Source organism: Camelus bactrianus, chromosome 1 (genome assembly GCF_048773025.1).
Source record: "Camelus bactrianus isolate YW-2024 breed Bactrian camel chromosome 1, ASM4877302v1, whole genome shotgun sequence".
Classification (NCBI taxonomy): Eukaryota; Metazoa; Chordata; class Mammalia; order Artiodactyla; family Camelidae; genus Camelus; species Camelus bactrianus.
Window position 1 is genome coordinate 51,515,058 of NC_133539.1, and position 22,815 is coordinate 51,537,872.

Consider the following 22,815-nt stretch of genomic DNA (forward strand, 5'->3'; position numbering starts at 1 on the left):
CATGGAACAGACACTGAAGGCACTGACCCTTATGAGGTGCAAATCTGGATCAGTGTCATAGCTAAAAATCCCAGACGTCTAGGTATACACAGTGTTCATCCATGTGTTCGTCCATCCATCCATCCATCCATCCAAAAGAAGATTTACTATGTGCCAAGTATCATGGCCAGAACTTTCATATATTAAAAAATATAAAATACATCTTGCAATAATTTAGGAATTTATTATGCTAGAAATGATTCTTACTGAGTAAAAAGTTAGAAATGGATATCCCACTCCAGGGCTTTTATGATGTTATTTTGCATTGTAAATCCATTATGAATTATTGTTTTTTCACTAGCAAAACCTCACCTGAATTATTCATATAGCATAGCTTTTTAACTGGCACATTTCTTCAAATGAATACAATGGCATTTCTTTCAAAATAGGAATAAGTCAGACGTTTCATTAATTAGGGCAGAACTTTATTCCTATGCCATTAACTGAAGAGGCTTTGCTTTCTGTTTTATTTATAATCAGTAAAGGCCAAAGCCTTGCAGTCTATAGCAACCTCATTTGATTACAAAGTGCCTTGACCAGGGGCCAGACATTTCAGCGCTGAGCACCACTCACAGCCACTCAGATGTGCTGTGACTCAAGCAGGCGTTGGAAGTGGGGGCATCATTGTTACCTGTAGTGTTGAAGCCAAAGAGGAGAGGGCAGGACACAGCAAAAGCCAGTACCCAGACGGCTGTGATCATGAGGGCCACGCGCCGACAGGAGCCCTGGCCTGTGCCATGTTGGTAGTGCACTGGCATGACCACTGCAGTGTACCTAGAAAAGGAAGGGGAGAGAGGATAGACGTGATGAGAGAGATTCAAAAGACAGGCTGAAAGAGATCACTGGAGAAACAATCGGGTTGATATGTGCGGCAGGAGAAAAATAAGTTGGTTGGAGAAACGTAGAGAGAGGATATTTGAGTGAATATGGAAGAAAGATTGAGATAAGACAGATGACGAACTCATTGGGAAAGGTGAGCAGAGAAAGGAAGAAAGAATAAAAAGGTTAGCAGAGCAACACGAGGCTGTCGGAGAGCTTCTCTCCCCAGTGCTGGTTGACAGCCCAGCAGATCCCAGCCTTGTATTCACACACCCTTGACCCTGAAGTCTCTGGGGATGGTTTTGGTGCCTTCAATTTCTCCCACAGTTTTTCAGATAATGATGGAACTGTGCCCAAAGAGGATGTTTATCCCTGCTTGTACCATAACATTAATTCTAACCCTCATAGTGACAACTATTCCAAGTAGCAGAGATTTTGTAAGTAGAGATGAGTAATATCTAAGGAAGGCTTATTTTAAAATCAAGTTTTCATGCTGTCTTAGTCAGTTCAGGCTGCTATTTCAAAAATACCATAGACTGGGTGGCTTAAACAACAAATACTTATTTTTCACAGACCAGGAGGCTGGGAAGTCCCAGAGCAACGTGCCGGCAGATCTGGTGTCTGGCGAAAGCCCACTGCTTGGTTTGTAGACGGCTGTCTTCTTGCTGTGTTTTCACATGGTGGGAGGGATGAGGGAGCTTTCTGGGGTCTCTTTTAGTAGGGGACTAATCCCATTCATGAGAGTGGAGCCCTAATCACCACCCATAGGTCCCATCTCCTACTCCCATCACACTGGGGGTTAGGATTTTGAGGGGACACAAAATTCAGCCTACAGCACAGGCCTTTACCTGGTCAAAGCATGGTTCCTTATTCTTATTGGATCTTGTCTTTTCTGTGGTATCTCCTCACATACATTTCCAGCTGCTTACTGGACTTACCTGAACAACTGTTCCATGGTTGTCTCAAACTGAAATTGTCTGAAACAGATGTAATTCCTTACATCTCTAAATCTGACTTTACTTCCTGCCTTTCTTCAAGACATCCACATCCAATACTTAGGCTTTTTTACTTTTCTTTGGCCCTTCCATGTCATTTGATCACCCATTCCTTTAACCTTTCATTCATTCAGTATTTATTGACTTCTTACTATACATCAGGCTCTGTTCTGGAAATATAGAGATGTGCAAATGGGACATTGCCTCTGTCCTTATCGAGCTTGGAGCTGAGTGGAGTGGAGGGAAAAACATGTTAATATAAAATGAAGAGTATTATGAAAGAAATAAGCTGGGTGGCATGTTTAAGGATAAGGGAGGCCGTAAGAAGGAGCAAAGCAACATAAGTGGATAGAGGAATGAGTGAGGCCAGAAGGCGCCAGCCATGAGTTAAGGCAGAAGAGCATTTTGGACAGAAGGATAGCAGGTCCTGTGAATGTGCCCATTATGGTGTCTTCCCCATTTATCCCTGCATTTCTTTTCTACCACCGTTCTCTATGATGGCCACAGCCCCCTGGCTGGTCTCCTGCAGCCAGATCCCAAAATAGATTTCATTATTCCCCTCCCTTACCCCGTGGCCCCCCAGTTGAAAACGGAGACGGGCAGGATTCTAAGATGGCCTCCCAAATTTATGCCCTGTAGAGCTAGAGGAACTCTGTGGTTAGATCACATAGCAGTAGATGGAGTTCATCAAAAAGGAGATTATCAGCAACCGAAACATCCATCAACAGAAAGATGTGGTACAAATATACACAATGGAATACTACCCACCGTAAAAAAGAATGAAATAGTGCCACTTGTAGCAACATAGATGGACCTAGAGATTATCATACTAAATAAAGTAAGTCAGACAGAGAAAGACAAATACCATATAATACCACTTAAACATAGAATCTAAAAAATGATACAAATGAACTAATTTACAAAACAGAAATAGACTCACAGACATAGAAAACAAACTTATGGGTAACAAAGGGGAAAGGAGGGGAGGGATAAATTGGGAGTTTGGGATTAGTGGATAGAAACTACTATATATAAAACAGATAAACAACAAGATCTTACTGTACAGCACAGGGAACTATATTCAGTATCTTATAATAACCTAAAATAAAAAAGAATATGAAAACGAATATATATGTATAACTGAAATACTCTGCTGTACATCGGTAACTAATGCAACATTGTAAAATGAACTATATATCCAAAACAACAACAACAAAAAAAAAAAAAAAAAAAAGAAAGAAAAGAAAAGAAAAGGGAGATTATCCTGGGTGGGCTTGACCTAATCAGGCAAGCCCTTAAAAGGGACTGGGCCCTCTTTAATCCAGAGAGATTCAAAACATGAGAAATAATCCTGCTGGTGTTGAAGGGGCAAATGGCCATGTTTTGGAAAAGATCATTTGGCAGAGAACTGCAAAAGGCCTATAGAAGCTGAGAACGGCCCCTGGTTGACAACAGCCAAGGAGGTGGGGACCTCAGTCCTGTAACTGCCAGGAACTGAATTCCACTGACAACCAGAATGAGTTTGGAAGATGAAAACCCAAGTCAGCCTACATCTCGTTTTCGCCCCGAGAGACCCTGAGCAGAGAAGCTACCTACACTGTGCACAGATTTCTAACCTGTGAGGTAAAAAAATGGATACAGTTTGTCACTGCATTTGTGATCATTAGTTACACAGCAACAGAAGACAAATACAATGTCAATTCTTAGCCTTTCCCAACATGACCTCAACTTGCCTTGCCAACCTGACCTCCTGTTGGTCCCTGACACTTACTTATAACTGCAGCCAAACTGTCTAAGTGATGGGGAAACTTCAACAGCCTTTGTTCAATCCATTATCCCTTTTCCTTCCCTGGATAGCTCATTCCTTCCTTCCTTTCATCCCACATCAGCTCTTCAGTAACTTGCCCAGTCCTCTCCATCTTACAGAGACCTCTAACTCTGAATGCAGAGCACTCCTATCTAATCAATCACGTTTCCCTTCTGCATGCAGTTGTCTTGCCTCATTACTGAACTTGCCTCATGGCTGCAGAGAGATAGCCCCTGATATGATTTAAATTACATGATGGCTCAAATCATCTTATAGCCTTGGTATTCCATGTAGGTCTTTGCACAAAGCAAGTCTTAAGAAGCTGTTGACTGACTGCCTCGTGGATCCTGAAGGCCTCCTTCCCCATAAGAGAACAATGTTAACCCTATGCCAGCTCAAAGGAGCTAATATGTACAGCTGGGTCTAAGCATGCTCGATTTTTCATGTCTTCTCAGCATCCAGGGAACCTGGAGGCCAGATGCAGAGCAGGAGCCTCCTTAATCCTCTTGTGCACCTCAAGGCTTGAGGCTGAGGAAGGAAAGGACAGACCCTGGGCTGGAGCATGTGGGGCACTGCTCCCTGATGCCCCTCCTGTATGTGCCAGCTGCCTGAATTTTCTGTGTCTGACATCTGAACATCTGGCCTTAGAGTTCATGTGTTAACATTTGTATTCCCAAAAGAACAGCTGGAGGGCTGAGATGGAGGCAGACTCTGTGGAACTTACCCTTGGCACCCTGATGGGTGACAGAGGTGGCTTCTTTCTCAAAAGAGAGAAATAGAGGTTCTTATTTAATAAGGTCAAATGAAGATCCCACTACCAACCCCAAGGGAAGCCCATGAGCATCCAGTTCCCTTCCCCTGGTGCACATACACTACCACTCCTCCCCTGAAGCCCTGACTTGGCAATGAAGGAGCAGGGCAAGTAGCACCTGACATTCTTCCGGGCCTCTCACTCACCCCAGGACTTTAGACTCTGCTGGGGCAGTGAGTTGGGGCTTCAAGTCAAATATGCTGACCAGAGCCTAGCCCTCAGCTGTGATCCCCGAGGTACCTCGGAGGAGAGGCTGAGCCTTGAGCCTGCAGCTGTCATGGCCAAACAGCTGTTGATGGTCGGGAAGGAAAGGTATGACCCTTCCTCCTGTTCAGACCTGCAGTTGGGCCCAGGCCTTCATTTGCATAATGGCCTTTGATGCAAAAGAACCTGACCATCCCATACCTTCAGTGGCCTGCTGCTTGATGGCTAACAACTGGCTCTCCAAGTGAAAAAAGCCCTAATTTATACCATTTGTCAACTTCTGTGGTACCAACACTCCCACCGTTGTCCATTTCAAGTTACACCTCAGGTTTAATAACTGGCTCAAAAAGCTCCCAGAATTGTGCCAGTCATCTCTCACCAGCCGTTTCGAGCTGACACCAAGCCCATCATTGAGAGCTGTGCACTTCCCTGAATCTGCTTTAATGTTCAGCAAAGGCTTGGAGGCTCCCACTAATTCAATGAGTCAGTGAGTATAGGGAGCATTGGCTCCATTTTATAAAGGAGGAATCAGCCACAGAGAGGTTACCTGATGACCCCAAGGTCTCACAGCAGGTGGTGGCAGAGCCCCGGAGGCTAGGTCTCTTCTGGGTGCCTCACTCCCTCTAAAGGGCACTGTTAAGTCTCTGAGGCCTTGTGGGGACAAGGGCGTCTCCAGGAAAGGTGGCGCTGAAGGGTGGTTTATACTCTGAGACCACCCGCGGCTGCCCAGAACGGAGCTTCTCCAATTAGCTTGATTCTATTAATTACCTAGGGGGTCCTGTTAAAAACACATTTCAAGGCCACGCCCTTGGGCATTTTGTTCCACTCCAGAAGTGTGTATTTCTAACAAGCAAGTACATCTTACGATTAGACAAGTTCCAGAAAGTGCATTAGGGAAAACCTGTATCAAAAGTTCTTGTTCACTTGGGTAAGAAGTGAGAGATGAGATTACATTTACATTAATCTTTTTTCTCCTTATTTTAAACACACAATTAAACTTTTAGCATACATGAGGCCCCTCAATCGGCTCCCAGGGTTTTTCCCCCGCTAGGAAGTTTGCCATAGGGGCTGAGACCGAGGCTGTTCCGCAATTGGCCACCGGAGGGCACCAGAATGCAGCAAGAACGGCGCCAGCTCGGCGGGGTGAGAAGTTCACTGCTCACCTGCGGGCTCTCCAGGCCCGGTGGGGAGGCTGGGAGGGAAAGCTCGGCACCCCCAGCTTCCTGCAGCCCTGCAGGGACCCTGAATTCCCACTCAAGCGGACCGCTCAGCCTCTGGTCTCCTCCCCATGACCGGCCTCAGGCGAGGGCAGGGCTGGGCGTGGGCCGCGTGCGCTCACGCCTCTCTTCTCGCTCCAGCGCGCGTGCATTGCGCGCCGTCCCGGCCGCTCCCTCGTCAGGCCCCCTCCCTTTGCGCTCCCAGCTTTCTGGGTCCTTCCTGGAGTGGCCCGCACACTGGCAGTGTGCACAGTGGGTAAGTCAATGGGCGTTGGAAACAGACTGATTAGCGTCTGAATCCCACTTGGCCTGCCGCCTATATTCCGTGTGGCCGTGGACCAGAGATCTGACTCCTGGGAGACTCAGGTTCTTCACGTGCACGATGGGGATGATGATTCTGCCCAACAGGGCTGTTACGAATATTGAATGAGATGATCTCTGTGAAGATTTTTTTTTAGCACAATGCCTGGTACATAGTAAACATTAAAAAAACAGTATTATTATTATTACTACTACTATTGACATTATTATTGTGCTAGCCCAAGAAATCTGTGATTGTTCATACCAGTGAGAGTTTAGAGGTGTCTGCCCCTTATTCCTGATTAGCAGGAAACATTAAATGTATTTATTTATCAAACAAACAAGTATACAGCACTTTCTATGTGCCAGGCGACTATTTGAAGTGCTTTACAAATATTAACTCATTTAATCATAACAACACTTTTGCTATTATCTCTACTCAACAGATAAGGGAACTGAGGGCCAGAGAGGTTAACTGACTTGCTCAAGGTCACACTGCTATTCAGTGGCAGAGCCAGGATTTCCAGCCAGGCAGTGTGGCTCAGAGCTAGGGGGCCCAGAGGACGGCTAAGTGCCTCAGAAAGGCAGTGAGCTGGAGTAGAAAGAGGCTGACTGTGCCCTTACTCCTGCACCTACCAGCTGTGTGACCTGGGCAAGCTTACCTACACAGTCTAGCCTCAAGAGTCTTGCGAAATGCAGCTAATATACCTCCCTTGCTGCAGTGTTGGGAAGGTTAGCAAAAGTGAAACGCTCTTGGTGCCTGGCCCGTAGTACATGCTGAAGAAACGGTAGCTATTGCTCCTGAGGTTGCTTTTAGACTTCCTCAAGTTAGGATTAGCACAGAGGAGCCAGGTCATTGCAGACAAAGGAAACGTGCCTGATTTTACAGTCCCAGGAAATAGCACCTAGAGAGGTGGACTGCCGGCATGGCCAAGGCCCCTCCCTCGGAGTCCCATCCCCACCTCCACCAATGAAGGGCCGCTCATTGGAACAGAATCCTGGTAGGGGCGTCAAAAGACGCCGGTTCTAATCCCAGACCTAAGAGGCTGCAGGACCCCACGTGTGCATGTAACATTTCCGCACGAATGAGTTAAGCTCGAATGCTCCTTCTGATTCCTAGTTCTATGACTGGGGTTTGCGCGCTTGTCACTCTGCTAAAGGTCTCAGGATCCTCGCGGGATTCTGCCTCCACCTGGAGCCCTGTCCCCGGGAGGGAGGTGTGTGTGGGGAACTGCTGACTGCGCCTCAGAGGAAGCTGCAGTGGGGGAGGAAGGAGGCTGGGCTGGGTGGGAGGGCCTGAGTCTAACTCCCCGCCTGGGTTTAATGAGCCCCGAGCTTTGTGAGGGCTGCTTTTCACCACCTTTTATTTGGTCAGACAGGGGGCTCAATAAAGCTTTAGTTCTGTGGACTCCCCTCATGGAATTGTTGAAGGAGAAAGCTTTTTGCAAATGACTGGAAAGCCCTTTGCAAATATAAAGTGCTTATTTAGATGCAAACGAAAAATCCAAGGTGCCTGTGACTCATCTGGTACCTATTGTGCTCGCTGCAAAGACGCGGAGGCTTGCCTGTGTGATGGGTGCCATTTGAGAGCCACTTAAAGAACTCCCTGGTGAATGAATTTGGTTGCATTATTCCTGGGCTCCTCGCGGAGGACTCGAATTCTCACTGCTCGCATGGTGTCCTCCTCCTCTGACACTTTCTCAGCCCTCTCCCCCAGTTAGTTCTGACCCAGATGCGGTGGGAGGGGGCTGGCCTACTGGGAGGCAGGAAGCCAAGGGGGGAGCGTGGGGGGTTGTCCTCACCCACTCTGCTTTTTAAAAAAGAAAAGGCGGCATTGATCCCAGCATCCAGAGCTCTGCCTGAGAATCTAATGACAATAGTATTACTTGCTTTCAAAACCCCTTTTATCATTTCCTTTTCTTTCCTATCTCTTACTACCCTGTTATTACAGATCAGGGCTTCATGACCAAAAACTGCTGAATCCATTTGGTCAAGTTTGTCAGCCGGGTGACTAGCATTGTGTGAAGACCAAAGGTCTGCGTGAGTGACTGCATTTTTAATGAATTGACCAGCTATTTGGCATCCCATGAACAGAATTTAATGCTGTGTACTGCAAACTGCTGTGAAGGATAATGGAGACAGCTTTTCCAAGGCCTATTTTCTTTCCTAGAAGAGGGAGGAGGCTCCATTTGGAAGTTTGGTGAGGACTGATTCCTATAGACTGCAAGCCAAGACGGAAGCATCCTTGTCCACTGGGGTCTAAGGCAGGACTTGTTCCTCGGGCTTCAGGTAGGTGAGTGCTGTGCATTCTGGGGGTTCTCCCCATATGGAACAGAAGCCAGTTCAAGGATTGTTCTTGTTGGTTGTGTCTTAAATGGTTCAAGTAGAAGTGACTATTAAGCATGACTGCTGCCAGCAGAATGGTGCTCTTGTGCAAGTTAGAATAAGATGCCCTCTCCTGGCTGACCAGTTGCAGAAAGGCACCCTCTCCTGATCCACTCCAGGCCTGGCAGTGGAGCCCTGGCCGAACTCGGTTCCCACAGCCCAGTGCAGGGAGCAGCCTGCAGTCTCCCCTGCCTGCCCGCCGTGTGTGAAGGTGTGAGGGTGGAGTGTCTAGGCACATTCTCAAAGATGGCAGAGAGCAGGGTCAGAACTGGGAGGCTGGGAGGGGGCTGTTCAGAGCGTCTCCTAGAAGCTGTCTTTATCCAGTTCCTCCCTCCCTCCTCCACAGCTGATCTTCTCCTCTCGCTCATGTCCTTTCTGAAGATGCATACTGTGATAGAAACCTTGACTACCTTCAGGCAGGGACCATGGAATTCAGTTTAATATTCTTTGTTCAAAGCTCTGTCCTGGGCACATCAGGGAGCCTCACAAGTGAGGAGGAGTAGGACTAGCATCATAGCTTGTGGTGGTGGAGGTGATGATGTAGTAAACCAGATGTAGTCCACGAGTTCTGTAAATAATATATTCCTGAAACTATCTACTGATTGTCCAGAAATCACACAAAAGACATAGATATTATAAGAGGAGTTCTGTTCTCAGAGGGCTAAGAATATTATAAAATCCCTAGCGATCCCTTTGCTTTTGAACAGCTTTATCAAGATATAGTTCACACACCACACAATTCATCCAATTTAAAGTGTAAAAACCAGTGTTTTGGGGGTATATTTACAGCGTTATGCAACCACGTCCCTTTATTTTTAAACACATTCTTTAACGGTTTTAGTTCCAACATTATGGACACATATTTAATGTTCCTTCTCAGGGTAGCTGATCAAGTAATGAAAGTCCAGTGATAGCCAATCAAATGCTGTAGGTCAAAAGGCCATCGAGTTGACTGGTTGGTTTGCAGTGCCACATTAGGATAGGGTTTTCAGGTACCTATCCTAATCCCTTTGGTTGCACACACGCAAGGATATTTAGGGCTGTTGATACAGAGGGCACAATGCTAGATCGTATGAATGTCACACTTGGGGAAGTGAGGAGGACCTGCATTAGGACTCTTGGCAAAGGGCAGCCTGGAGATGCCGCAACACCATGACAGAGGAAGCAGGGGAGAGTTCAGGCGTGACTGAATTCCGTTGTGGACATTTGGAAGGGCTTCACAGAAAAGGAGGCCGGTGTGATAAGAGTTGGAATGTGAGAGGGCTGGAGAGCAACCCAGACAGAGATGAGATGGGAAAGGTAGACTGAGGCCATAGAGTGGACAGCTCTGAATCTTAGGCTGTGAAGGTAACTTTAATTTTTATTCCAGGGACCAAGGAGACACTGAAGGGGTTAGAGTAAGGCAGTGGACATTTGGCCTTTACTTCTGGGGGAATAATTCTGAGAGTGGTTGAAGGGCCAGTTAGGGGGCTGTGGCAGAAGCCTGGGTGAGAGGACATAGGAACCTAAAATAAGCAGGTGCAGTAAGAAAGGATAGATGGGGCACTTTTAGAAAAAACTTCTGTAAGCACTAACTGCTAAGATGTGGGAGATGAGGGAGAGAAAGGAGTCAAACAAAATCCAAGATTCCAGGAAAATGACGTTGCCAGTAAGAGATAACCAAGTCCAGCTGGTTTGGTGCTTTGATGGTTTGAAGGTTTGGTTTTTAACATTTTGCCTTGTATGGAGCCAGAGATATATCCAGGCAGTGATGTGGTCTGGAAATCAGGGGAGAAATTAGAGGTGTAGCTGGAGATTTGAGAGGGCTTAGCACAAAGCCTAAATTATTCACTCATAGTCAGATAGACATGAATTCAAATCCTGGCACTGCTTCATACTAGCTATGTGACTTTGGGCAGATTCCTTAATTATTCTAAGAAGCTGGAAGTACCTAAGAGTTGTGAAGATGGAATGAGGAAGGCTTTGACTTGCCTTAGCACAAAGTGGTAAATTCTCAATAAATGGCGGATCCTATGTGGGGTCACCCGTTAGAGCAATGGAGTGGATGGATACTAGTCCTGGGAGAAAGAGTGTCAGAAGAGAAGAGGTGGCCGGGGACTCAGAGAAGGGAAGATCGGAGACTCTTGACTGGCAACAGAGGCCATAGCTGGAAAGCGACCTCCCTTCCCCAGGCACGCAGGGGGCCTGGAGATGTCCATGGAGCCATGGCAAATCTAAGACTGGCAGGGGACATGGAAAGAGGAGAGGAAACAAAAGGAGGAGGGCAGTGAGGAGCACAGGGCCCCAGAGCCAGGGCAGGGCATGCTGAGGGACAGAAAGCAATGTTATACTGGTGGAACGAACACATAGAGTCAAGTCAAAGATCATGGAAACCCACTCCAGCAACCAAAAGGCAGTTCTAAAAAACATCATTCTTTACTTGTTTTTCTTCAACTCTATGAAGGAAAGTAATAAATAGATCACGGAAGTAAATAACTAGATATGAAGATATCATTTATATCTTTCTGTAAGTAATAGTAAAGGACCCTTCTTCCCTACCCGCTCCTCTCCCCTTGCCCTCCTCCCAAAGACTCCCAAGATTTCCTGTCCCCTATCTCTGTCTTCCCTCCCTTTACCACAAACAAACAAAATGACAACAGGAGAATTTTCTCCCAACCGTGTCAGCTCACCTCAACTCCTTGTCCTCCTTCCCCCTTTCTCTGCACAAAAAATTATGAATCACAAAAGCCCCAAGGATAGTGGAAAAGCAAAACCAGGATCCTCTTTAGGGATCTGGGGGAAAGGGAAGCTTATATGATAGTTATTTCTCTTGGGGGACAGGAGTTTCATCTCACCTACAGACCATAGTTGAAAAGAAAAAGAGAGGAAAGACAATGTCCCAGTGGTAAGTTGTGCTTGGCAGTGACCCCAGTGCCCTCAGGGGCAAAGCCCGTGTGTCGAATGCAGCAAGAGCAGCTTCCCCGGGTGGCTTCCCTCACCGCCTGACCTAGGCACCCCCTCCTAAGCTGGGAGGGGAAGCCCAGCCCTACCTGTCGATGCTGATGGCACAGAGGTTCAGGATGCTGGCTGTACACATCATGACATCCAGAGTGACAAAAACATCGCAGCAAACTCGGCTGAAAGTCCAGACTCCGCCTGTCACCTGGGCATCAGAGACAAGGATGTTAGTGTTTCCCCCAGTGAAGGGACAACAACCCAATCAACTCTGCTGCCTTCCCTAGGCTGCCTGGTGCAGACTCAGACACGCCCTCACTTTTGGTACATCATTACCAAGGGTAGGTAGACGCCGAAGGAATGTCAGGCTGCCTAAGGTTGATTGCCTAAGAAAGGACGAATTTACGGATTGGGAGTGCTGGAAGGGATCTTCCAAATCATTTAGTGCAGCGTTTCTCCAAGTGTGGTCCGCAGTGGGGTGCTCATGAAAGATGGAGATTTCCCTAGACCTACTGAGTGGGAGTCTCTGGATCTGAGGCCCATGAATCTTCATTTTTAAATAAACAAACTCCCCTCTGTCCCATCACACCAATGTTTGCGAATCACCAGTTGGGTTCAAACTCAGGAGGCAACTAAAGCTCGTTGTGGTTAAGTGATCCTCCCTTCGATGCACAGCTGGTAGCAGGAGAGCTTGGGGACTGCCAGGTGCGTGCACTGTGCCAGAACCACCTCTCCGAGCTCTCCGCCCGGTGGAGAGCTCACCGTGTTCCAGGAAATAAGCTGAGAACACATTTTTCATAAAACTTAACTCCGAAATGGAAATCTCTCTGGCTGCTGGTTTTAAAGCTTGGAAGCTTTACCAACATCTGTAAGTGTCTATGTAAAATAAGTCAGTGTCAGTGGGCCTGCCTTCCACATCATGGTCCTAATCACTGAGAGTGGTGGGGAGGTGGTGGTGGGGGGCAGAAAGGTGTGTTCAGGGCATTGGAAAGGGGCCCAGATCCTCTTTGCCACTCACAGAATCAGTGAGATGGTTCTGACCTCCCGCATTTACACGTGTATTCCAAGTTCCATAACTCCTCTGAGTAGCACTCACAGGTAAGTCAGGAATTTAGGTAATTTATATTCTAGCACACTTCTGTTTTATTTGAAAAGATTTTGACGTAAACTAATTGAGCCAGAGAGATGTGTCAGGGAGACTATGACTTTGGTCCACAGGTGCCACTCTTGGGGCCCTGAGGCTTTTCTGCTCTTGCCAGCTTCCTGTCCCTGGGGCTGCCATTCTAGGGGACCATAGTTCTCAGGGAGAAACGTGGGCAGCTTTGTGCTCCTGGCTGTAGCTGGGTGTTCATGATATCCCTGCTGGGCAGACCCACCGACTATGTAAGAGAAAGGGGAGTGAAGCAGAGGGACAGTAGCTTCTTAAGGAAAAAACAGTGCAAGTGACAGTGCATGAAGACGTTGTTCTCATCTAGGACGCTTGTTACATCACGAGGTCATGTACCGCACATCCTTGTTTTATGGCACTAAGGCAAGGTCCTGAGAGGCTCTCTCCCTTTCCCCTTCCCTCATCACTTCTTTCCCCTTGGATTTATTTCCTTTTCAGCATCCAGTCTTCTCCCTATATTTGGCCCTCTCCAAACTCCATCATGAGAAACTCTACCAAAAATACTTCGTTTAAAAGCAGCAATGAGAAGTTCAAACTAGTGATGAAGTCATCATTTTTGTTCATTTAGGTGTGGATTTACTTTTTCTCTTTTAGTCCAACCATTTGACTATATAAATAAAGGCTTAGTAAGAATTTATGGAATTCTGAGAATGAAAAACTTTTTTAAAGGGACATGTATAGTCATAACATAATGATTTAAGGGGCCAGGAGAATAGAAGGTGGTTTTGCTCAGTCCATGGGACAGTTGTAAGCTGTAAAACTTCTTGCAAAAGGTGAATCTTGTATACTAAATCTCTCTTAACATATGTCTACTATGCAATTTGTGTCTTAAATTGGGGAAGAAAATCACTTTTTTGTGCAAAATTGTGAGTGCCTGTCTGTGAATGTGTGTTGGGGGACTGTGTAGGCGAGAGAGGGTAGTTAGAACAATAGTGAACTCCAGTGCTTGCTCCGTGTCTGTTTGTTTATTGGCTCATTCATTCATAAAGTGAGAATTTGTGATACTCCTAATACTTAGTTCATAGAAGGAGGGTATGTTATGTGTTTTAAGAGGTTTTTGAAAAAGTTCTTCAGGCCCTGTCCTTGAAGAACTTACAACTGGAGAAGCAAGGCATTCTTAAATAGAATAATTAGATATGAGACCCTAATATTGTTAATACAAACTAAAATTTATTGAGAACTCAGTCTACATGGGTCACCGGCTCACATGACCCATTCCAGAAATTTCTATAACCTTGACACTTTAGATTCTGATAACTTGTTATCAGTCACATTATCAGACTTCACCCACCCGACAGGAACAGGGACTTTTCCTTGTTGGTTGCTGCAGTCGGCCCCTAGAGCAGAGTCCTGCATGTAAATATATTCTGAAAGAATGAATGGTCTCTGACATAATCTGTGTTAATACTAAGAATTACCATTTATTGAATGCTTACTAAGTGCCCGATGTCTGCCATGCATTTTTTATGTACATGGCCTCTATTGCTGATCATTGTCCTGAAAGCACCATTGTTATCTTCATTGCAGAGAAAGAGGATAAAGCTTAGAAAGGTTCAGGGTGGCGTGGCTGGTAGAGGCAGCTGGAATGCAGGCTGTTACACACCCTGCTGTAGGGGAGTGTCAGGTGAGGAGGGGCGGCTGTTGGAAAGGAATGGAGGTGGGTGGACACAAGGCGGGAAGGAGGAAACTGTATGCTCATCAAAGATTTTATGGGACAGACTGCACCATCTCCCTTCTAGGGAACCAGACACCATCTGATTGCCTGTATCGCAGGGTAGCAGAGAAACAGTGCAGAACAGTGGAGGCTGCTGACTCTGGGCCTAGTGAAAGTACACACCTGGCAGGTTTCTTTGGTCCCTGGTTTCCTGAGCCCCGCAAGCTGCCCTCTGGCTTCCAGCCCCCACTGTGCGAGCCCATTCTGGGTGTCTTCTCTTCCTGTCTTTGATTCTAACATCAAAATCCCCCTTCCCTCCGTGATCTCAGCTAAGTGTCAAGAAGAAAACAATCTGATTAGTAATTCCCGCTACGGTGCCATCTCTTGGCCTTTCCTGGAGCTTACTCATCAAGATGAGTCTCTAATTGGTGGGATGAGTAATGGAAATACTTTTTTTTTTTTTTAACTGGAATCCTCCACACCAAGTAAATAATAGTGAGTGATCAATAAAGAGCTGAAAGGGCCAGGAACAAGCTAAGCAACTCTCACAGCAAGCGAATGAGGTAAATATTATTTCCAATTTGTAGATAAAGAAATAGAGCCTGAGGGGGGTTGAATAATTTGCCTATGGGCACACAGCTAGTAAAAGTCGTGGGAATTTCAAGCCCTTAATATTAACCGTTACCGTGTTTCACGGCTCGGAGGTCAGCACCTTGACACGCTGCTTCTGGGAAATGTGCTGTTTAACTCCATTCTGGTATCACAGGAGGGAGGGGAGTCCGCACGTCCGTCCACCCACCCACCCACATGCCCAGTGTTTACTGAGTGCCGTCTAGGGCTGCTCCTTCACTGGGCGGGTGTACTGACATGCATTAAACCGGTGTCTGTCCCCAAGGCCTCAGAACACAGTGTGTGCCTGTCAAGGGGAGTAATGTGTGAATGGGAACGGGTGAACCGAGGGCCCGGGAGATGGACACCGAGAAACTGACTATGAGGCGATACAATGAATGCTGACAGTGAGATGAGTACAGAATTGGGAGAACGTGAAAAGTAAGGTGATTTTTGAAATTAAAGCTGAAGGAAAACAAACAAAAAAAGCCTGATTGATTGAAGGCTTTTTAGAGACATGATTCTACCTTCCTCCTAAATTTTAATGAATAACTCACTTCTGAATTATACAGCAGCCAGGTGGTGTTACTCTCAGTTGCTAATGAATATAACTAACTCCCTTTGGCAATACAGAAGGTGGGAGAAGCACTAGAGTGTCTTCAGGTACTAAAGTTGGCTATTGATTTTCAACAGACACAGCCTAAGGCAGCATTTCCCAAATTTACTGATAAGGCAACATTTCCCAAATCACCTGAGGCTCTTGTTAAAATGATTCTTAGTCCCCACACAGAATGATAAGTCCCTCCAGGGATTCCTGCTGCCTGGGAGGTTTAGGAACCACTGGTCTAGGGGGTGTGGGGAGCATGACTTGATCTTCGGAGATGCTGGTCCCTAGGACTCCTTAAGCATCCTTTATTCCTTGGGTCCCTTTGGCCTCCTGGTTCCTTCGCAGAAGAATGTTTTTAAATGCGTAAATAGAAAACAATTGCTCACAAAAGATACGAGTTGTATTAAAATACAGTTACCAAAAATTTTTAAAAATATATGTGATTCTTTAATAATGCATTAAATGACAAGACCTAGGGGCAGGTTCAAAATTCCCGTAGTTTCAATGTACTGATGAATGGAAATGGTATTTCAGTGTCTGCAACAACTGTGATGCAATTTGAAAATATAAATATCTGCAGTTTCTACCTATGACACTAAGGATTTCTTCTGCTGTGGGTTGATACTTGCATTCATAATTGAAGCAAGTGCTTAATTTCGGTTTAGTGAAAATAAAGAAGTGATTTTGTTTATATCCAAGTTGATGGACTCCCCAGATTAAGAACTCCTGCTCTAAGGGATGGATTTTTAGTTGTTTTGGGGAGATATCCAAGGCTCAAAGATGGAGTTATTTCTCTGATTAGCCTCTTCACTCCATTTTTGTTTGCCACATTTTGGCATCTTTTCTTTCTTCTCTCTCTCTCTCTCTCTCTCTTCAGGAAAGGATGGCTATGGGACAAGATAGGGCAATTTGCAAGGATTTTTCACTTCTCTGAATCCTGATTTCCTCATCTGTGAAATGGGGGTTTTACAGATTAGTGGTTCCTACAAGTCAGTTTGTAGCACATGGCCAGCTGCCTGCGCAAATCAGCTGGAGTGGGAGTGGGCCAAGATGAGAGGCAGTTGCTATAAACTTCCAGGACCCCTCCCCTTGGACTTGCAGTTTGGTAGATCTGGGGTAGACCCAACAGTCTGTATTTTGAACAAGCATCTCCCTGTAGTGAAGGTTTAGCTGAGGTGCATAAGAATTATGAAGGAGCCCACTTACAGTACAGACTTTGAGGCCCATCCCCACAGAGAACCCCGTTCACTAGGATGTGGCCAGACATTTCTTGAGGTCAGATTACACTTTAGAAATGACAAGGGACATGATCTCCAAGCCCTCCAGCTTCAACAGTCTACAGCTTTCATCAAAATCCAGACTTTGGTGGAGAGACCATAAGAATCTCCTGTTTTTGTTTTCCAGTGGGGAGCTTTTAAATTGCTATCATCTGGGGTTTTTTGAACACTGGTACAAGTCTCCTTAAAAGAGTGTTGATTTTTAATAATTAATATGATTACAAGGTCCAAAGGCACCCAGAACAGTGTTTCTTTCCTGTCATCTCTATCTGACCAGGATCACTCTACGTGAGTTTCTCTACCTGAATCCACCTGGTACTTTTTGGATTGTCTGTATTACCTAACCCTCAAATCTTTCCTCCGATCCACAGTGGGATGCAAGTCCTCTGAGTTTAGTATTCTAAATGGTCCCTGGCTGCTTACACTGCCTTTCTGCCCTGATACAAGTGCATTAAACATCACAAAAGGTGCTTAACCGAGTGGAACAAAATGGGATGTTTGTGCTTGGAGAGGGAGCTCCAAACAGACGGCAGCTTCTAAAGCAGGAAATTAAAAACTTGAGAGGGAATCTGAGACAGAACTGTTTGGTACAGCACAGTAAAGAGTTTTCATGAAAATGTTGCAAACTGGATTAAAGAGACAGCCAGGCCAGGGTGCTCTGGAATATAACTTCCTCTGAGGTCACCGGCACGGTTTTATCCTCAACTTCTCTGCTAGGCCTGAGGGCAGAGAAAACTGAAAAAGGTCGGTGACTGGCTCCTGCTAGTCCTTTTTTATATATTGCTCAAGCCCAGGCTTCGTGTGCCCTATGTTGAAAATGGTACCAGTGAAAGCCACTGTGGTGCATATTTGCTGACTGTCTTCTTTTCCTCTTTCTAATAGTCCTTGGATTCCACTGGGAACCCATGAGATTCCTGAGCTGTTGGTGTGTTCTGTGGAAGGTACACATAACCTATGCTAAACCACTATTCTATTCAGTGATTAGTTCAGAGAAAATCGTGTACCATAAGCCAGTCCAATCAAAGGACATCTTGCCTCTTCTACTAGCACATGGATTTTCAATCTTGCTGTGAATGACGTGGTGTGTACACATGAGGTCTGTAGTTTACCCTTTACTTATGGATAAAGCCAATATATGGAAGAAGACGGAGCTGAGAGAATTGTACAGAAGTAGAACTGGAGCCCTGTTCAGACTCTGCCTGCAGTCCACCCTGCCACAGGACTTTTAAAGTTCTTGGTATGAGAGCCAATGCATTTTGTTCATTGCTTAAGTCAATCGGAGTCAAGTTTTCTTTTACTTACAACTAAAATTGTCTTAACTGAGATATTTATAGATCGTACTTTTTAGTTATCAAAGCACTTTTTCAACTGATGACAGTTGAGCTTAAATCAACCCTGAGATAGGGAAAATGTAGTTGTCACACTCATTTTATTCATTTAATTCCATGCCTTCTGACTCCCAGTTCTGAGTCTTTCTCATAGCATGACCCTGCTATCAGAATAACATTCATCCCAGTGAATTCCAGCAGAAGCACAATGTTATGTGACATTTTATTGTCTACCTCACCCTCGTATCTTCTTTTTTAATAAAACCCACCCTTTCGCTTTTTCTTTTCTGTCCTCCCTCATAGCTTAAAGTGGCCTTATGTTCCCGTTCTGGCCAGTTAAACTTAAATGAGGTCCCTTAGGGAGATGTTTCAAGCCACTCCAGGGAAAGGAATCTTTTTTTCTTTCTCTGCTGTTCCTGCCCATCCTAGTTTTGAATAATGCCATGATGCTGGGGGCTCTTGTGAGAAGCATGAGGAAGGGAACCAGTTTACCAAGGATGGTGAACAGGAAGAATGGGAGAGTCTGGTCCTTGATGACATCTGAGACAGCGGAACCAACACCAGCAGAACTTCCTCCAGAATTTTTGTGGTTATGTGAGAAAAGTAACTCCTATTTGTTTAAGCCACGGTGAGTCAGATTTTCCAATATTTACAGCCAAAACCTAGTTAACTCATATATACTGGTGTCTGGCATGATGAGCCATTTTTCCTTTGAAGAAAGATGTCTGGCCAATGTGAGCTGGTATTCCTTTCAAACAAGATGGATATATTCAAGTCAAAGCACAGGAAGGTGTGAATTTGGCAGCTAATTTCCCTCCTTCGTGGTGTTCTTCTCATTTGTCTTTCCTCCTGGGGGCCCTCAAGCCTGTAGCAGTCTCTGTGGTCAACACCGCACCCTTTCCTCTTTTCAGGGGGGCCTTCGGGTATGATCATGTAATTACTAGACCTGCTACTCAAACCGCACCATCATTAGGACAAGTTAGTGAGAGTAACACTTTGCTCTTCTCCGAGACACAGAAATTTATATATTCACAATCCCTTTGAGAGATTAAAGTGCTCTTTTTTCTCATTAAAGCACCCAGTCTGCTTCTGGGGTCTGCAGAAAGCAGGCAGGCATTTAAGATTAAGGAAAATATGTAGACTGGGGTGGATGGGGGACCTGGTCCTTTGGAACAGAACCTTCTGTTATCTTGGCTAGCTGTCTGCTGATGATGGCTACTTAACGTCATGCTCTAGTTGAGACAGACCCTTAGTTGACTGTTGGGGAAAGTGATGCAGAGATATTAAGTTGCATTTCCTGGAGCCTTGAGGCAAGCGGGTAGGACCAAAAAGATGTCCCAAAGCCTTTTTCCCAGGGGAGAGATGCCTCTGCTCCCTCAAATCTTTTTTGTATAATTGCAGACTTATGTGACCATACTCTTGATTATTGAACACCTACCTGTTATAAATCACCTGTTGGACAGAGGTCATATTCGTTTTTATGAGGGGAAACAAGAGCTCCCCCAGAGCTCTTCTCACAGGGGGAAACCCACAGGTAGAACCCGTAGAGAGAGAGTCCACTTCACTAAGACCAGATTTCATGCTGGTCCTCTGCAGACTCAGGTGCTCTTCTGTGCTCATTAGTAGAGTGGGGCACCATCCATATTGGCAGGTGTGGCTCGAAAGGGATGCCATGGGAGTCTAGTGTGGGAAAGTCACTATGTCCGTCTCCTATTCCCGTATCTGCAGATGTTTTCCAATGTGGTCCATCCAGGTCCCTGGAAGCAATCACAGGTGGACAGCCAAAGAGTGCCCCAAGTGGCTTTGTTACAGGCACCAAAAACCTGGCTTTATTTCAGAGGCAATTAAAATGCTTATCAGAATAAAGGTCCTCTTCCTGCACTTCTTTCTGATATTCATCTTCCTGGAAGACTTAAGAATTCTTGTAGTATATAGGGATGGACAGGAATACTTTTGAGGGAGGTATGGTGATGTTGTGAATCATGGACTCATCCATCCCTACTGGGCTGTAGCACCTAAAATCTGCCTCACTCTTGAACAGAAATATCATTTGCCTCTAACTCCTTTTCAGTGTCATTCTTAAAAGATAAAATAAAAGTAAATAGTTCATTGTAACAATAAACGTAGCTGCAGATGAGAGAAGCAAGAGTTGCCCATCTAATGCATACACTGCAGAACAGATTCATTTACTCATTCATATATCAAGTATTTATTTGGCACATATTATGTGCCAGGTAGTGTGTTTGGACTACAGGAAAAAAAAAAAAAGAACAAAGACATAGCTTCTGGCTTCAAGGATGTCTCAGCCTAAGTGGGTTGACAGAAAAGTGAAGGTAATTACGAGACCCTTTGCTATCAGGATTATCCTAACTGGGAAAAATAAATGCATATTTTTTCCTCCAAAGTATTCCCTTGGCCTTTAGATCCATCCCAGTCAGCCTAGTTGTTTTTATTCTTTTCCTTTTCTTTTCTATCTTCTTGATTTCTTTCCTTTCTGTCTCCCCATTGAGATCATAAGTCTAATTTTAGTTCCCAGTCATTCTTTAACGCGGGTACTCGCCTAAGCAGTCTATGTTCAAGGTTTTTGCTCTCCTGTGATATGTCATACTTAATTAACTGTCATCTTTACTATTAATATTAACTGAGATATTAATTTGATGAATTTTAATTTCTCTTAATCATAGCATCATTTTGAGCCTTCATTGGATACCTCTTTAGAATGATACACAGTGCAGAGGAGAAATATTAATAGTATGTTAAGGTGTTTTAAAAAAAAACCTCTTTAGTAATTGCGTGTTTTCCTGGTAGGAATATCTGTTCTTGAACAGGTGCAGGCATCTCGATTTCCTTGTTAGCAAGTGGATGTTTTGTCTTGATCACCTCCTGACTCTGTTTTGCACTTTCAAATGAAAATACTTTCAAATTTAGGAAATGTTTCTCTCCAGAAGAATTCTCCAGGGTCTGCTGCATTATCTAACTGGTGAGGGCTCTGTACTATTAATGGAGGCATCAAAAATATAAATTTGGTCTGTTCCTTTGGAAGCAGAATCTGTGGAGTGCTGGTACCCAGGAGGAAAATGCCGAGTCTGAGGGCAACTGAACCATCAGAAGAGGTCTGATCTATTTGCAGACTGTTCTTTCTCTCTTTTCCTCTCATTAATTTTTTTTTTTTAATAATTGCTTTTGCCCCTGCGTGCCTCCTGCACATCCTCACCCCTGTATACATTGAAACACTGATGAAGATGGCCACTGGACTGCCTTCCCCAACCCCCCATGTCTTTGCGACATGAGTGGCACAGAAAGTAAACCTGGTGCATTTTTAGGAAGAGTCCCATCGCTCAAGTCCAGTCACCCAGATGCTGGAGGCCCAGGAACGGAATCATTCCCATCTCCCTGGTTTTGATGTGGTTAAGTGATAAAGGATATTGGCTGCTCTCAAGACCTTCAGTTCCCTCATGAAAGGGAGAATGACAGGAGCTCTCCTGCCTCAGACTCTGATCATGGCTGGGAGAATTCTGAGCCCAGAAGGATAGGAGTTCAGGGAAGACAAAGACAAGCACGACATGTGGGCATCTTGCACTCGCAGCCTACTCACCTCCAGGTACACCACCCAGGGCATCACCAAGGTGGCCACCAGCAGGTCTGCCACGGCCAGGCTCACCACCAGGTAGTTGGTGGTGGTCTGCAGGGCCCGTTCCCTCAGCACGGCCACACACACCAGACCATTGCCGAAGACGATGGCCAGGATGAGCGCGCAGTAGGAGAGGGCATAGTAGGCGTGTGGGCGGGCCCGGCTGGCCCCTGTGGCGTTCTCTGCCGCACAGGTGGAGTTGATGTGGCCACCCAGCTGGCTCAGAGATGCCATGGCCTCGAGGGAGAGGAGCAACCCCAACACGTTTCCTGGGAGGAGATGGAGAACAGTGTCGGTAAAGTCAGACCTTTTGAGTTTGGCTGCTTGGATACGTTTTAGAATTTATCGCTTCAACAAATATTTTATTGAGCACTTTTAATATGCCGGGCAATATTCTAAGCACTGGATATACAGCAATGAAAAAAGCGATAAAAATCCCTGCCCTCATTAAGCCTCCATTCTAGAGAAGAAGACAGTAATAAACAAGATGAAAAAAAGATGTAGTTTATTCGATGATGATATGTGTTTTGGAGAACAATAAATTAGGGAAGGGAGTGAGGACAGGGTGAAGATGGTGTGTGTGTGAGTAGGGTGTCTGAGTGCAGTTCTTAACTGCGGTTATCAGGAAGCCCTCAGGGAGATGGTGACAACTGAGTCAGGACCTGGAGGACCTGAGGGAGCCGTCTGTGCAGATATCCAAGCAGGAGGAACAGCAGGTCCAAAGGCAGGGCAGCTGGCATGTGGAGAGCACAGCAGGGAGGCCAGTGTGGCTGGAGCCAGGCGAGGCAGGGGCAGAGGGGAAGGATGTGAGGTCGAGAGGTTGCACAGGGCCGCTGGAAGAACCATGCATGGACTCTGAGTGAGATGGGGAGTTGCTGCAGGATGGGAAGCCCAGCTCTGCCGCTTCCTAGCTCTGGGGCCTTGGGCATGTTACTCCACCTGTCTGAGCTTCATTTTACTTCTCTGTAAAATGGGGGAAGTAATGGGACTCATCGCATAGGGATTTTGTAAAGATTAAATGAGCTATTAT

The 22,815-nt window shown here is 45.6% G+C and overlaps 1 protein-coding gene across 1 annotated transcript in view; it reads right to left on the reverse strand.

Moving 5' to 3' along the window:
- DRD3 (dopamine receptor D3) overlaps window positions 1-22,019 on the reverse strand; it is a 35,152-nt gene extending 13,133 nt beyond the window's left edge. The window contains exons 1-3 of the mRNA XM_074364858.1: window positions 21,750-22,019; window positions 11,607-11,719; window positions 671-813 (exon numbers count right to left, since the gene is read on the reverse strand). Of these exons, the coding sequence (XP_074220959.1) occupies window positions 671-813; window positions 11,607-11,719; window positions 21,750-22,019 (526 nt within the window). The remainder of the gene's footprint in view (window positions 1-670; window positions 814-11,606; window positions 11,720-21,749) is intronic.
- Between the last annotated feature and the right edge of the window lie 796 nt (window positions 22,020-22,815).